This window comes from Octopus sinensis, linkage group LG18, assembly GCF_006345805.1.
Source record: "Octopus sinensis linkage group LG18, ASM634580v1, whole genome shotgun sequence".
In the NCBI taxonomy this organism is placed as follows: domain Eukaryota; kingdom Metazoa; phylum Mollusca; class Cephalopoda; order Octopoda; family Octopodidae; genus Octopus; species Octopus sinensis.
Window position 1 is genome coordinate 17,729,720 of NC_043014.1, and position 14,024 is coordinate 17,743,743.

At 34.5% G+C, this 14,024-nt stretch overlaps 1 protein-coding gene across 1 annotated transcript in view; it reads right to left on the reverse strand.

The window, feature by feature from the left end:
• Positions 1-2,546: 2,546 nt before the first annotated feature.
• Positions 2,547-14,024, reverse strand: part of LOC115221683 (glutathione S-transferase omega-1) — a 19,045-nt gene continuing 7,567 nt past the window's right edge. The window contains exons 3-6 of the mRNA XM_036511014.1: positions 11,452-11,476; positions 9,757-9,976; positions 7,782-7,914; positions 2,547-3,645 (exon numbers count right to left, since the gene is read on the reverse strand). Coding sequence (XP_036366907.1) covers positions 3,383-3,645; positions 7,782-7,914; positions 9,757-9,976; positions 11,452-11,476 — 641 coding nt within the window. The 3' untranslated portion in view covers positions 2,547-3,382. The remainder of the gene's footprint in view (positions 3,646-7,781; positions 7,915-9,756; positions 9,977-11,451; positions 11,477-14,024) is intronic.

A 14,024-nucleotide genomic window follows, 5' to 3' on the forward strand; every position in this document is an offset into this window, starting at 1 on the left:
TCCTCTCACAAAGCTTTGGTCAGTCCCAAGGTTATAACAGAAGATACTCACCCAAAGAGTCACTCAGTAAGATAGAACTGAAAATCCCATGTTTACAAAATGGATTCCATATCCATACAGAAGTAATTATATTTCAAGTTCCAAGCCAATTACATAATTATTTAATGAGTTCTTGGCAAACAAGTGTTTTTTATTTATATATATAGAATTATATGTTTGCACTGAATAGAGGTTTTGATGGGGATGTTCCACTAGTTTTCCATGTGTTGATATGCATGTATTCAATAGCAGAGGTGTTATGAATGTATGTATATAAATATATGTATGTGAATGTTTCATTGTGACATTGTTACAATGTGAATAATTAGAGCAGTAACATGATAAAATAAGTTGAAGGAGAAAGTAGAACTGTGTGGGTGATGTTCTAAACATTTGGTGTATTTTTCAGCTGTAATTTTGTTTACATATATATTGAAATGTATATCTATTTCTACCTTATCATCATCCTCGTTTAACGTCCGTTTTCCATGCTGGTATGGGTTGGACGGTTTGACTGGGGACTGGCAAGCCAGGAGATCACACCAAGCTCCAGTCTGATCTGGTAATATTTCTACAGCTGGATACCCTTCCCAATGCCAACCACTCTGAGAGTGTAGTGGCTGCTTTTTACATGCCACTGGCACAGGAACCAGTCAGGTGGCACTGGCATTGGCCACATTCGGATGGTGCTTTTTACATGTATCCAATATCATGTAAGTCCTTACATTATGTATGATGCCTTGATATGCCATGTCATTTACTGTTGCATTTATTACAAGATGTTTTTCTCTTTTCAATTTCATGTTCACTTCTACTAACTTGAGACTACTAAACCTTGTTATGTGTAATAAAATAGAAGTTTCAGTGTCTTGAGAGAAAAAAGCTTACAATTTTGGTTTTGGAACTAGTTGGAATTCCTAAAAGCACACTGCTTTTATGAAAAATGTGCTATTACTTTGGGTTGTCTGGAAAGTTTGTGCCGATTATTAAAAGAAAGAATAAGATCAATAAATACTTGCCATTACATTTTTAATCAACCAAACATGAACCATTTTGTTGCACAATGCATCTCCATCTTTCCTTTAAATTGAAAATACCCTCTTCCCAGAATTGAGGTGGTTTCATGGCAAAGAATTCATCAAGGTATCTTTTTATGTCATCCAAGGAATTAAAGTTTCTACCATTAAGACTATTCTGCAGAGACCTGAATAAGTGGAAATCCGAAGTAGCAATATCTGGTGAATATGGGGGGGGGGGGTAACACATCCCAGCCGAGCTGCAGTAATTTTTGTCTGGTTCTCAAAGCATCAAGTGTCGAAAATGATCTTTCTTATCTTCCATTTAAAAGGGTTACAGAATTAACACAGGTTATAGGAACATAAACCTTCTTCCATGAAAAGATAGCTTAAACTGTGCTCTAAATGGAGGTGTAGTCAAATCCTATTTTATGGACTCAACCATGTTCTAAAATAAGTCAAACGGTAAGCTACTATAAATCGGCACGAACTTTCCGGACAACCCAATAATTCTTTTGCTTGTTTTGATCATTGGACTGTGATCATGCCTTGAAGAGTTTTAGTTGATCATATTGACTCAGTGATCTAAGATCTTTTAAGCAAGTAATCCCAAGACTCTTTCCCTACCTATATTCCCAACAAATACATAAAATTGACTGGATTACAAAGGAACAGGAAGTATGTATTCAAATTCATTAATTTACAGCTGTTTCTTCCATAAGAAACAGTGCATTTAGAGCTGAGTGCTTCTTATAACAGAAACAGTTGTAACCTAATAGAGGTGACTGCATCATTCCTGTTCTTTTGTCATTCATTGATATTACACTCTGTACTTGCCTAATGCTATATTCTAAAGCATATGTATATTGAGTTCTAAAGTTTTAACAACTGTTTTTTCAGTCTTCTAAGGGTTAATACTCAATTTTTTTGTGGTTGTTTTCACATGGATATATACCCTTAGAAGATGGAAAAATTTGTATTCTGGCAACTTTTCTTTCAAGAGTAAATACTCAGTTTTTCTTGACTGTTTTCACAGCTATACTGCATTCAAAATTTACATTCATGCCTATAAAATATCAACACACTCAATGCTTATAAAGCTTGTTTATAAAATCTTCCCACATTCCAAAAAGCTATTAGCATTAAAATTGATGGTAATTGTTCGTCAGGAACTGCTTAGCTTAATGGTACAGAACACTCAGCTAGTATCTGAGAGGCACAGGGTTCATAGCTGCCTGCTAGCAACTTTTTTTTCCATCTTCTAAGAGTAAATACCAAATCTTTTTCAACTCTTTTCACAGTTATACTGCATTCAAAATTTACTGCCTTGTATATATATGTTCCTGTGTTTGTATGTATATATATGCATACACACACACCCACACACACATACATACATGTGTTTGTAGCATTCATACCTGAAACAGAATATATTTTCATTACTCTTTGAAAACTATTTTCCAAAATAATTAAGTTTTTATTAACCAAAAATACTCTGACACAAGGAATTTTATGTAATTTTTCAAGTACAAAATTTTTACATTCCAAATAAAAAAACTTGGCTATTATCCCAAATTATCCAAATGGTTTATAAAATTTTTCTGCCTTCTAGAAATTATTTGCATTTTTGTTTATTCAGCTGCAATCTCAAATTATTAACTGGTTTGATAACTTTAGGCATCACTTGTAAAAATCCTTAATAAATGATTTTGATTAAAATCTTTTTTCCATCATCCTTAGAAGCAATTGAAAACTGATACTTATCTAGCTGTTGGCTTTAACCATGATCTGGATAAAAACCATATTTTATTCTACTTTAGGTCTCACATATAATCTAGTTTAGAAATCTAAAAGATCACCCAAAGATCATTTATGATAACCTAGTTTTAAAAACTTCACTGCATCACATTTAGAAACCAGTTCAATTTAATTATATTCAGCTAAGGACTTAAATCAAATTCTAATTTTAAAATTTTATAGTTCACCATTAAAAAGTCATTCACAAGTAAACTTTTATTCAGCTAGAACATCACGTTTGAATGTTTAAATTATTTTTTTGAATTCCTCACTCATAAACTTTTAGAAATTGTCTACAATAAATCTTTATTCGACTTGAGATGCAAATCGTAATCTAAACTGAATACTTTAAATATCACACTAGCATATCCTTAACAATTAACTATTATTCAACTGGAGATCTGATACATAATTTAGCTTGAATAACTTTTATTTTAAATTGAGTGTCCAAACCAAAGAACTGTTTATTCAGCTGAAGATCTTATTTATAATCTTATTTAAAAATTCTATTCATCATATTTACAAATCATTTACAATTTACTTTTATTCAGTTGGAGACCAAAGTCATAATCTGGGTCTCCATTGGCAAAACTTTTGATGAATGCAGCATAGTACTGGGGATTAAGTCTTGTGGCCTTCACCTCTGGCAGCAGCAACATATTCTCATTCCATTGGCATAGAAATGGGTATTCTTTGGTGATGAATTGGTCTATAGTTTGGTCTGTCACTACTTTTGCTTTAATTTTCTCAAACCATGGCCAAAGATTGAAGTCAACCATACTGACTTGTTTTCCTGAGAAGAAACCAACAAATATATGAATTAGTTATATATAATGTTTCAAATTATGGTGCAAGGCCAGCAGTTTTAGGGAAGGAGTGAAGTTGATTAAATCAACATCAGTGCTCAACTGGTATTTATTTCATCAACACTAAAAAGATGAAAGCAAAGCAATTCTCAGCAGAATTTGAACTCAAAATATAAAAAGCTGGAAGAGATGCTGCTAAACATTTTCTAAACATGCTAACAATTCTGTCAGTTCACTACCATAATAATAATAATAATAACATGGGTGTTTCATTCAACATCCTTAAACAAACCTTATTCAGGGACCTTTTGAGCGGGATGGGTTACTCGACCAGAAGAAAATTCTAACTGGGCCCCACCTGCAAGGTCATGTGCTGTTTATCTTGATATGGGATCACCATGTCATGCACATATGGTTGTGATGCATGTACCTGGTGTATCCTTATCAGACGGGTAGTCATGATGGGTATACTGGGCTTCGTATATTTTACCCCAGTGTCACTTTGATGGCATACACTGCTCTTTCACTCAATAATAATAATAATAATAATAATAATAATAATAATAATAATAATAATGATGATAATAATAATAATAGGGCTACAGCAAATATTCTGCTCAATACCACAGATTTGCTTGTCAGTTGTTTGACCATAACCAGTTGAGCATGTCTCTTAGTGGCTGACAATATATGCATCTCTAATCACAAGCAGAAGTAGTGGGGGAGCATCATAGCCATGTGTTGAGAGGGATTCTTTGGGGTTTGAATAATTCGCTTCTGGAAACATGGGTGTTTCATTCAACATCCTTAAACAACCCTTATTCAGGGACCTTTTGTGTGGGATAGGTTACTCAACCAGAAGAAAATTCTAACTGGGCCCCACCTGCAAGGTCATGCGCTGTTTATCTTGATATGAGATCACCATGTTGTGCACATATGGTTGTGATGCATGTGCCTGGTGTACCCTTATCAGACGGGTAGTCATGATGGATATACTGGGCTTCGTATATTTTACCCCTGTGTCACTTGATGGCATGCACTGCTCTCTCACTCAATAATAATAATAATAATATAATAATAATAATAATAATAATAATAATGATGATAATAATAATAATAGGGCTACAGCAAATATTCTGCTCAATACCACAGATTTGCTTGTCAGTTGTTTGACCATAACCAGTTGAGCATGTCTCTTAGTGGCTGACAATATATGCATCTCTAATCACAAGCAGAAGTAGTGGGGGAGCATCATAGCCATGTGTTGAGAGGGATTCTTTGGGGTTTGAATAATTCGCTTCTGGAAACATGGGTGTTTCATTCAACATCCTTAAACAACCCTTATTCAGGGACCTTTTGTGTGGGATAGGTTACTCAACCAGAAGAAAATTCTAACTGGGCCCCACCTGCAAGGTCATGCGCTGTTTATCTTGATATGAGATCACCATGTTGTGCACATATGGTTGTGATGCATGTGCCTGGTGTACCCTTATCAGACGGGTAGTCATGATGGATATACTGGGCTTCGTATATTTTACCCCTGTGTCACTTTGATGGCATGCACTGCTCTCTCACTCAATAATAATAATAATAATAATATTAATAACAAGCACGTAAAAAGCACTCACTACACTCTCAGAGTGGTTGGCATTAGGAAGGGCATCCAGCTGTAGAAACTCTGCCAAATCAAGATTGGAGACTGGTGCAACCATCTGGTTCGCCAGCCCTCAGTCAAAATCGTCCAACCCATACCAGCATGGAAAGCGGACGTTAAACGATGATGATGATGATGAATAATGATAATCTTTTGTACTATATGCACAAGGCCTGAAACATTGGGGGAGGAGGCTAAGTTGATTACATTGACCTTAGTGCTTAACTAGTACTTATTTTACCAACTCTGAAAGGCAAAGCTGGCCACAGCAGAATGTAAAGCTGAAAGAAATGCCATGAAGTATTTTAGCTTGCCTCCTTACATTTAATAATAATAATAATAATTGTTTGTAACAGAGACATAAGTTTTGCAATTTTGGAGGAGAGGTGGGATTGGCTGATTAAATTGATCCAGATTTTGATGGGTTCTTTATTTTATCAGCCTTGGAAGGAGGAGAAGCAAAATTGAACTCAGAGTGTAAAGTACCAGAACAAATATTGCGAAGATTTTTTTCTGAGGTTTATGCACAAGGCCAGTAGTTTTGAAGGGAGGAGAGCTAGACAGTACCATCAACTACAGTACTTGACTGATAATTGACTCTAGAGGGATAAAAGGCAGAGCTGACCTTGAAGGATTTGAACTGGGAAATGTAGAGAGTCAGATGAAATACTACAAGGTATTCTTGTCCAGTACTTTAATGACTCTGCAATTCCACCATCCTTTGTAACAGCTCTTTCTATTATAAGCACAAGGCCTGAAATTTTGGAGGAGGTGGCTCATTAATTACATCAACCCCAGAACCCAACTGGTACTCATTTCATTGACCCCAAAAGGATGAAAAGTTAAGTCGAGCTCAGTGGGATTTGAACTCAGAATATAAAGACTGACAAAATACTGCTAAACATTTCGTCTAGCAAGCCAATGATTCTGCCAGCTCACCGCTTTACCATCCTCTTATAATAACAATAATAATAGTGGTATAATTTAGGTATAGGGCCAGCAATTTTGAGGAGAAGGTTAGTCAACACCATCACCTCCAATACTTGATTGATACTTTAGTTTAGTGACCTAAGATGAATGAAAGCAAAGTTGACCTCAGCAGGATTTGAACCCAGAATATAAAGACTTAGAACAATTGTTGCAAGGTAGTTTTGTCTGATTCTCTTATGACTCTAATAGTCCACTAACCTAATTAATAATAATAATAATAATAATAATAATAACAATAATAATAATAATAATAATAATAATAATCCCTACTATGGGCACAAGGCCTGAAACTTTGGGGTTAGGGGGCTAGTGACTTACATCGACCCCAGTGCATGACTGATACTTATTTCATTGACCACGAAAGGATGAAAGGCAAAGTCAATCTTGGTGGAATTTGAACTTAGAACATATAGACAAATGAAATGATAATTTCGAGCATTTTGCCAGCTTGTTGCCTTAATAATGATAATAATAATAATAATAAGAAGAAGAAGAAGAATTCTTTCTACTATAGGCACAAGGCCTAAAATTTTGAGGGAGGGGGCCAGTCGATTAGATTGACTCCAGTATGCAACTGGTACTTAATTTATTGATCTTGAGAGGAGGAAAAGCAAAGTTGACCTTGGCGGAATTTGAACTCAGAACGTAGCAACAGGCAAAATGCCGCTAAGCATTTTGCCTGGCATGCTAACAGTTCTACCAGCTTGTTAACTTAGTAATAATAATAACGATAATCCTTTCTACAATAGGCACAGGGCCTGAAATTTGGAGGGAGGGGGCTAGTGGATTATATCGACCCCAGTGTATGACTGGTACTTAATTTATTGAACCCCAAAAGGATGAAAGGTAAAGTCAATCTCAGTGGAATTTGAACTTAGAAGGTAGTGATGGGCGAAATGCACCTAATTATTTTGCCTGGTGTGCTAACAATTTTGTCAGCTTGCCACCTTAATAATAATAATAATAATAATAATAACAATAACAAGAGCACTCAGAGAGTGCAAACCTCCACCAAGGCCACACCAATGTCCTCTCAATGATTAGCCGAAGATGATATTTAAAACGAGAATATCTGAAATAAAATTGACCGCTCTCACAAACGAGAATAATAAAAATGAACCCGACTGCTCTCAAAAATTAAGTAAAAAACCCCAGGAAAGTAACCCAGAATCCGTATCTGGTACTGGATCAATCCCAAAATCTAACCAGTTCGTGCAAGTTATGAGGCCAAACATCCCTGAAAGTTTAATTCAAATCCATCCAGCAATTCTTGAGATATCTTGTCCATGGACTAACAAACAAACAATTACAACTGTAAACAATACCTCTGCCTTCCCTAAGGCAGAAGTAATAATAATTCTTTCTACTATAGGCACAAAGCTCAAAATTATATGGAAATACTATACCATTTGAGCTTAAGTAAGATATCCTATGCCATCTTCATCAACACCACCTTGCTATTCCAAAAATAATCCTTACCGCCAAAGAAGGGTCCACCACGTTGTTTGAGTTCCTCTTCAAAATAACGAAGCTGGATTACCATCTTATTTATCAAAGTATCGGTTTCATCACCTTTGTGTCTTCCAGCTACCTTCCTAAAGATTTTTAATAGCTGCAATGTTGAATAGTAATGAGATGTAGGCATGGAAAAAGTGGAAAGAGAGGATTTAGTGCAAAATTTTGGACATTCAGCTTATTTTGTCAACGGTAACTTTTGGTACTGGAAGCAAACACATTCACACATGTATGCACAAATATACACATATATAGGCAGAAAGAGTGAGAGAGGGAGAGGGGAAGATAGAGAGAGAGAGATTAAGACAAAGAGAGGGAGAGAGAGAATGAAAGACACATAAAGACAAAAAAATCATTATAATGTCTGATGTCAGGTAAGTGTGCATTGAATCAGCGATATCAAACAAGTGATGCCAAAACAGCAAAACCTGGATGGAGATGGTAAACAAAAGAGGACTGTAGAAGTGTTGTATGGAGGACAGAGAAATACATAACATGGAAAGAAGGTAATTTATTTACTGTAAATCCTCAAGTATAATACGCAGGGGATTTTTAGGAAGCTGTACCTCTGAAAAACCTAAACTTTGTGTATAATACACACCCCTTCTCTAACTTGAGTCAAGGAGGTCTGTATAACGTCCTTGGTTTGTAAAAATGTATACGGTAATGTTCTTTATTATTATTGTATATATAACATAATGCAAACACGTAGCTTGTTTGGGCATTTTGTTTGCAGAAAATAAAGAAATAACAGTAATAACGTTTAATAAATGTTGCTTACTGCAAGTTACGGATGATTCTTTTATGACTTCATTGCTTTCAGGCTTAACTTAAGGTATTTTCGCGCCCGGCATAACAAAATGCGTCTGAATAAACATTGCCAGACAGCAAATAGAGACTCGGACATTGCTTAGAAAATAATTTTCATTTTTAACCTCGTATATAGTATGTACTAGGGATTTTGACCTTTAAATTTTGGGAAAAAAATGCAGATTATACTCGAGGATTTACGGTATCTTTATTTATTTATGATTTTGCTTAGTCAGAAGAAAATGTGCAACACTTTTAGAGAGTTTTAATAATCAAAGTTAACATCAAAACACTAATTCGAAATCACCTCACAGAAATGCACATTGTAGCAGTAATTGAAATAAAAGTGTTTCAAATATGTTTGCAATGTTCTTTCTCCCACCCTCTCTCTCTTTCTTTCTTTCTTTCTCTCTCTCTCTCTCTCTCTCTCTCTCTCTCTCTCACATACACACACACACTACAAAGCTTAGAGATAGGCTGCTGAAATGAAATCGCTATCTTGCTTTGTGGGGAAGGTAAAACTTGACAAACTACTTCTCCCTCTGTTGTTGGACTACAGTGGTGTTTGTTTAAGAAAGAGAGATTATGACTGTAATAAAATAATGAAAGTAATATTTACTAAGCAAGTGAGCACTATTATACAAAGAAATAATTAGTCATAGAATATAATAATTATTAGAATTGGGAATCAAATGTGAAAATATTATCAAGGGTCTTGCAGGAAACTACCCAGAGGTTGGTCTTTCTACTAGTATATACTATTTATTAAAACCCTACCAAAATCTTCACAAACTGTTACTCAGAGTTTCACATTACCAATCGTTGGATGGTTTTGTTTTTAAAATATTATTACAACTACCTGACAAAAGGTAGGGGGAAACTCTGAGTAACAGCTTGTGGAGATATTTACAGCTTTAATAAATCACATATTACATACATGCATAAAACCATTTAAGAATAGAGTTTAACAACAGAAAGTAGTGGAAGGAGCTAAGGTGCTGAATTCTCTTATAATTCTTTAGTTACATTAAAACTTTATGAAACAACTTGTTTTTGAGTGATTTCCTGAAATATAAATGAGACAAGAGTCAAATATTTTAAAGTGAAGTACAAAAAGGGCTGCACTTACCTTGTCCATAAGGCTGACTAACATCTGATCCTTTGCCTGACTATAAGGGTCAGTGGGAGTTAATGGTGGATTGGGAAAGATTTTCTCTAGATATTCATTGCAGATTATAGACTCGTAGATAATCTTGGAATCATGTTCAATGACAGGTACTCGACCTATAGGAGTTTTTTCGAGGAACCAATCTGGTTTGTGTTTGAGATTGATGTTCACTATCTCATGCCTACATTTTAAACAATAGATTACAATAAATGGTAGACATGAAAATATAACATGATTATATATATATATATTTATATCTACATGCACACAAATATGTATATACATGTACACACAGATATGTATATACACATATATATGTATGAAGCATTGTCTGATATAGATAAATGCTTTCATATTATTTTTTAAAGCCAAAACAATGCAAGTTAAAAGTAAAATCCATTCTACTATAGGCACAATCACTGAAATTATGTGGGAAGGGGTTTAATCAATTACATCAACTCCAGTGCTCAACTGGCCCTTATTTTATCAGTTCTGAAAGGATGAAAGGTAAAGTCAACCTTGGTTGTATTTGAACAAATTACAAGAAATAACACAAGTCAATGGTTTGTATTGTTAATTTATATTTCAACTGTTCAGCATTAGAACCCTTTCTCGGGGAAATCTTGTACAGTATAGAGTAGTCAGCTCATAATACCACATCTCTGAAGATTTCCTGAAGAAAGGGTCCAAACCCCAAACTACTGAAATACAAGGTCAAAGTACAAACCATCAATCAATATGATATCTTATAACTTGTTTAAATGCTGCTACGGTTGACTTTAGCTTTAATCCTTTCAGGGTTGATAGAATAAGTACCAGTAGTGTATTGGGGGTTGTTGTAACAGATTAAAACTCCCCACCACTCAAAATTTCTGGTCATGTGCCTACAATGCAAAGGATTATTTCTTACAACTTACATTGTTTTGACTTCAAAAAAAAATTAAAAACATTTAAATGCATATATGCATCTATGTGTGTATATAAATATATGTATGCATGTATGTAGGCAGAAGGAGACTGTGGTTATGAAGTTTGCATTGCAACTACACAGTTTTGGATTCAGTCCCATTACATGGAATCTCGCACTATGTGTTAGTCAATCTAAGGTTACAATTAGAAACACTTGCTCAAGGTGGAGCATGGTGGGATTGAACATGGAAACATGGTTGCAAAATAAACTAATTAATTACACAATCATGCAGAGATCTATATATAATCAGGCACATATTGTACCTGATTGTATATCACAGGCAGGCACAGAAGACATATGGCTTAGTGGTTAGTGTATCCAGCTCACACTTGTAAGGTTGTGAGTTCGTTTCCTGGTGGTGATTTGTGTCCTTGAGCAAGACACTTTATTTCATGCTGTTCCACTCCACTCAGCTGGCAAAACTGAGTTGTACCTATATTTCATGCTGAATATCCATGAGAACTACATAAAGGCTATGTGTATCTGTGGAGGGTTCACCTGTTTCCATATTAATTTCATGAAATGGCTGTTCCATTGATCGGATGAACAAGAACTCTTCATTATCATAACCAACAGGGTGTCAGTTTAACACATGCACATATGGACACAAACTTACAAATATACATCAACATGTAGTTATACACACATATACACAATTTTCCTTTTGCACTCACTATATACATTACCTAGGTATGATACACAGCCTCACTCTCTCCTTCTCTCTCTCTCTCTATCTCTCTCTCTCTCACACACACACACAGAATAAGATTCTTTATTCAATTAATATAAGATTGTTGATTTTGTTTAGGTTAATTAGGGTGTGACATTTGTAGGAGGTGAAGTAGATGGATATGGTTGAGAAAATAGTTCACCACTTCTTTCACACCATACACACACACACACACACATATATATATATAACAGAGAAAATTGAAAATGCAAATCTTAAGCAGTCAAACAGATTCCCAAACACATAAATGGAAACATTCAGTCAAAGTAGTTGAATCATATATTTATACACACCAACATAAATCACACATGTACAGGTATGAAGATTCTCCAAGGGTATAAAGAATAAAACCAAACATACATAAAATTATAGCAGAAATATATAAATATTTAAAAATACATATAAAATTACATAAAAATAAAGATTACATGTAAAGAGTTATGCGTGATAAATATAGGAGGTGCAAAATGAATGAGAGTTTGATAAATATAGGAGTAAAAGCGTCAATTTTTAAAATGGCAAACCATCTCTGAATTGTCTAAGAATTGTGGCTGTGTGGTAAGTAGCTTGCTTATGAACCACATATTTCTGGGTTCAGTCCTACTGTATGGCACCTTGGGCAAGTGTCTTCTACTATAGCCACGGGCCGACCAATGCCTTGTGAGTGGATTTGGTAGATGGAAATGAAAGAAGCCCATCATATATATGTATATATGTATGTGTGTGCATATATGTTTGTGTGTCTGTGTTTGTCCCCCCAACATCGTTTGACAACCAATGTTGGTGTGTTTACATCCCTGTAACTTAGCGGTTTGGCAAAAGAGACCAATAGAATAAGTACTAGGCTTACAAAGAATGAGTCATGGGGTCGATTTGCTTGACTAAAGGTGGTGCTCCAGCATGGCCACAATAAAATGACTGAAACAAGTAAAAGAGTATATATTTATATACATTTATATTTTTTCTATATTTTTATTCGTTATACCCTTGGAGAAACTTAATACAGGTACATGCATCATTTATGTTGATGTGTATAAATATATATGATTCAACTACTTTGATTGAATGTTTTCATCTATGCATTCGGGAAACTGTTTGACTGCTTAAGATTTGCATTTTCAATTTTCTCTACTTTATATTTTTTTACATTGGCTCTCTGTAAGCACTCTGTAAATAGCCCATACATTTTAAAACATATTTAATATTATACTCACACACACATATATATAGATATATGTGTGTATATATATATATATATATATATTGGGTTGGCAAGAAAGTAATTTTGTTTTTCGCAAATAGATAGAGTTACGATATTTTTGAATGGCTTTTCTTAATGTTATGATTTTTTTTTCTTTTGACATTTGATTGTTGCTACCTTTAGCTTACTTCAGAAGCAAATTTCGCGTAATTTTGTTTACAATTGTTAGCTCAGTGTCAATTTTAAAATGGAGTAGCAAAAATGAACATTTTCACCATATTTTCCTTTTTATTTCTTTAAAGGTAAGAAAGCTGCAGAGGCTCACAAAGAGATATGTGAAGTTTATGACATTGATTGCTTAACAGAACGCACATGTCAAAAATGGTTTTAAAAAATCCGTTTTGGGGATTTTTTACTCAAAGATGACCAACTAAAGTTGATGATGGCTGAATCAAAGCCATAACTGAATCTGATCGTCATACAACTGTGTGAGAGATTGAAGAGAGAGAGATTAAATGTATCACACACAATAATTGAAAATCACTTAAAATGTCTTGGACTTGTTAAGAAGCTCAATATTTGGGTTTCACATAAATTGAAAGATTCACTTAATACAATATATCAATATTTGTGATATACATCTCAAACACAATAAAATCGATCTTATTTTGAAATGAAACATCACTGATGATGAAGAATGGATTGTCTACAATAACATCAATCAAAAAGGATTATGGTCCAAGCGTAATGAACGAGCACAAACCACATCGAAAGCTGAATTACATAAAAAAGTCATGCTGTCAATTTGGTGGGATTACAAAAGTGTTGTGTATTTTGAGCTGCTTCCAAGGAACCAAACAATCAGTTCAGATGTTTAGTGTTAACAATTAATGAAACTGGAGGAAGCAATCAAAGAAAAACGGCCAGAATTGGCAAATCATAAAGGAATTGTTTTCCACCATGGTAACACTAGAACCACACATATCTTTGGTAACTCATGGAAAAGTATTGGAGCTTGGTTGGGAAGTGATACCACATTCACTACATAGCCCTGATCTTGCACCATCATATTACCATTAATTTCAAAGTTTACAAAATTCTTTGACTGGTAAAACTTTTAATAATGATGATGACCTGAAATCGCACTTGCTTCAATTTTTGGTTGATAAGGACCAGAAGTTCTATGAGTGTGGTATCATGAAGTTGTCAGAAAGATGGCAAAAGAACATAAAAAAAAATGCAAAAATATATAATTGATTAAAGTTCATTCTTTGTATGAAAAGAAAATGACTTTTATTTCACACTTAAAAGCTGAAATTACTTTCCTG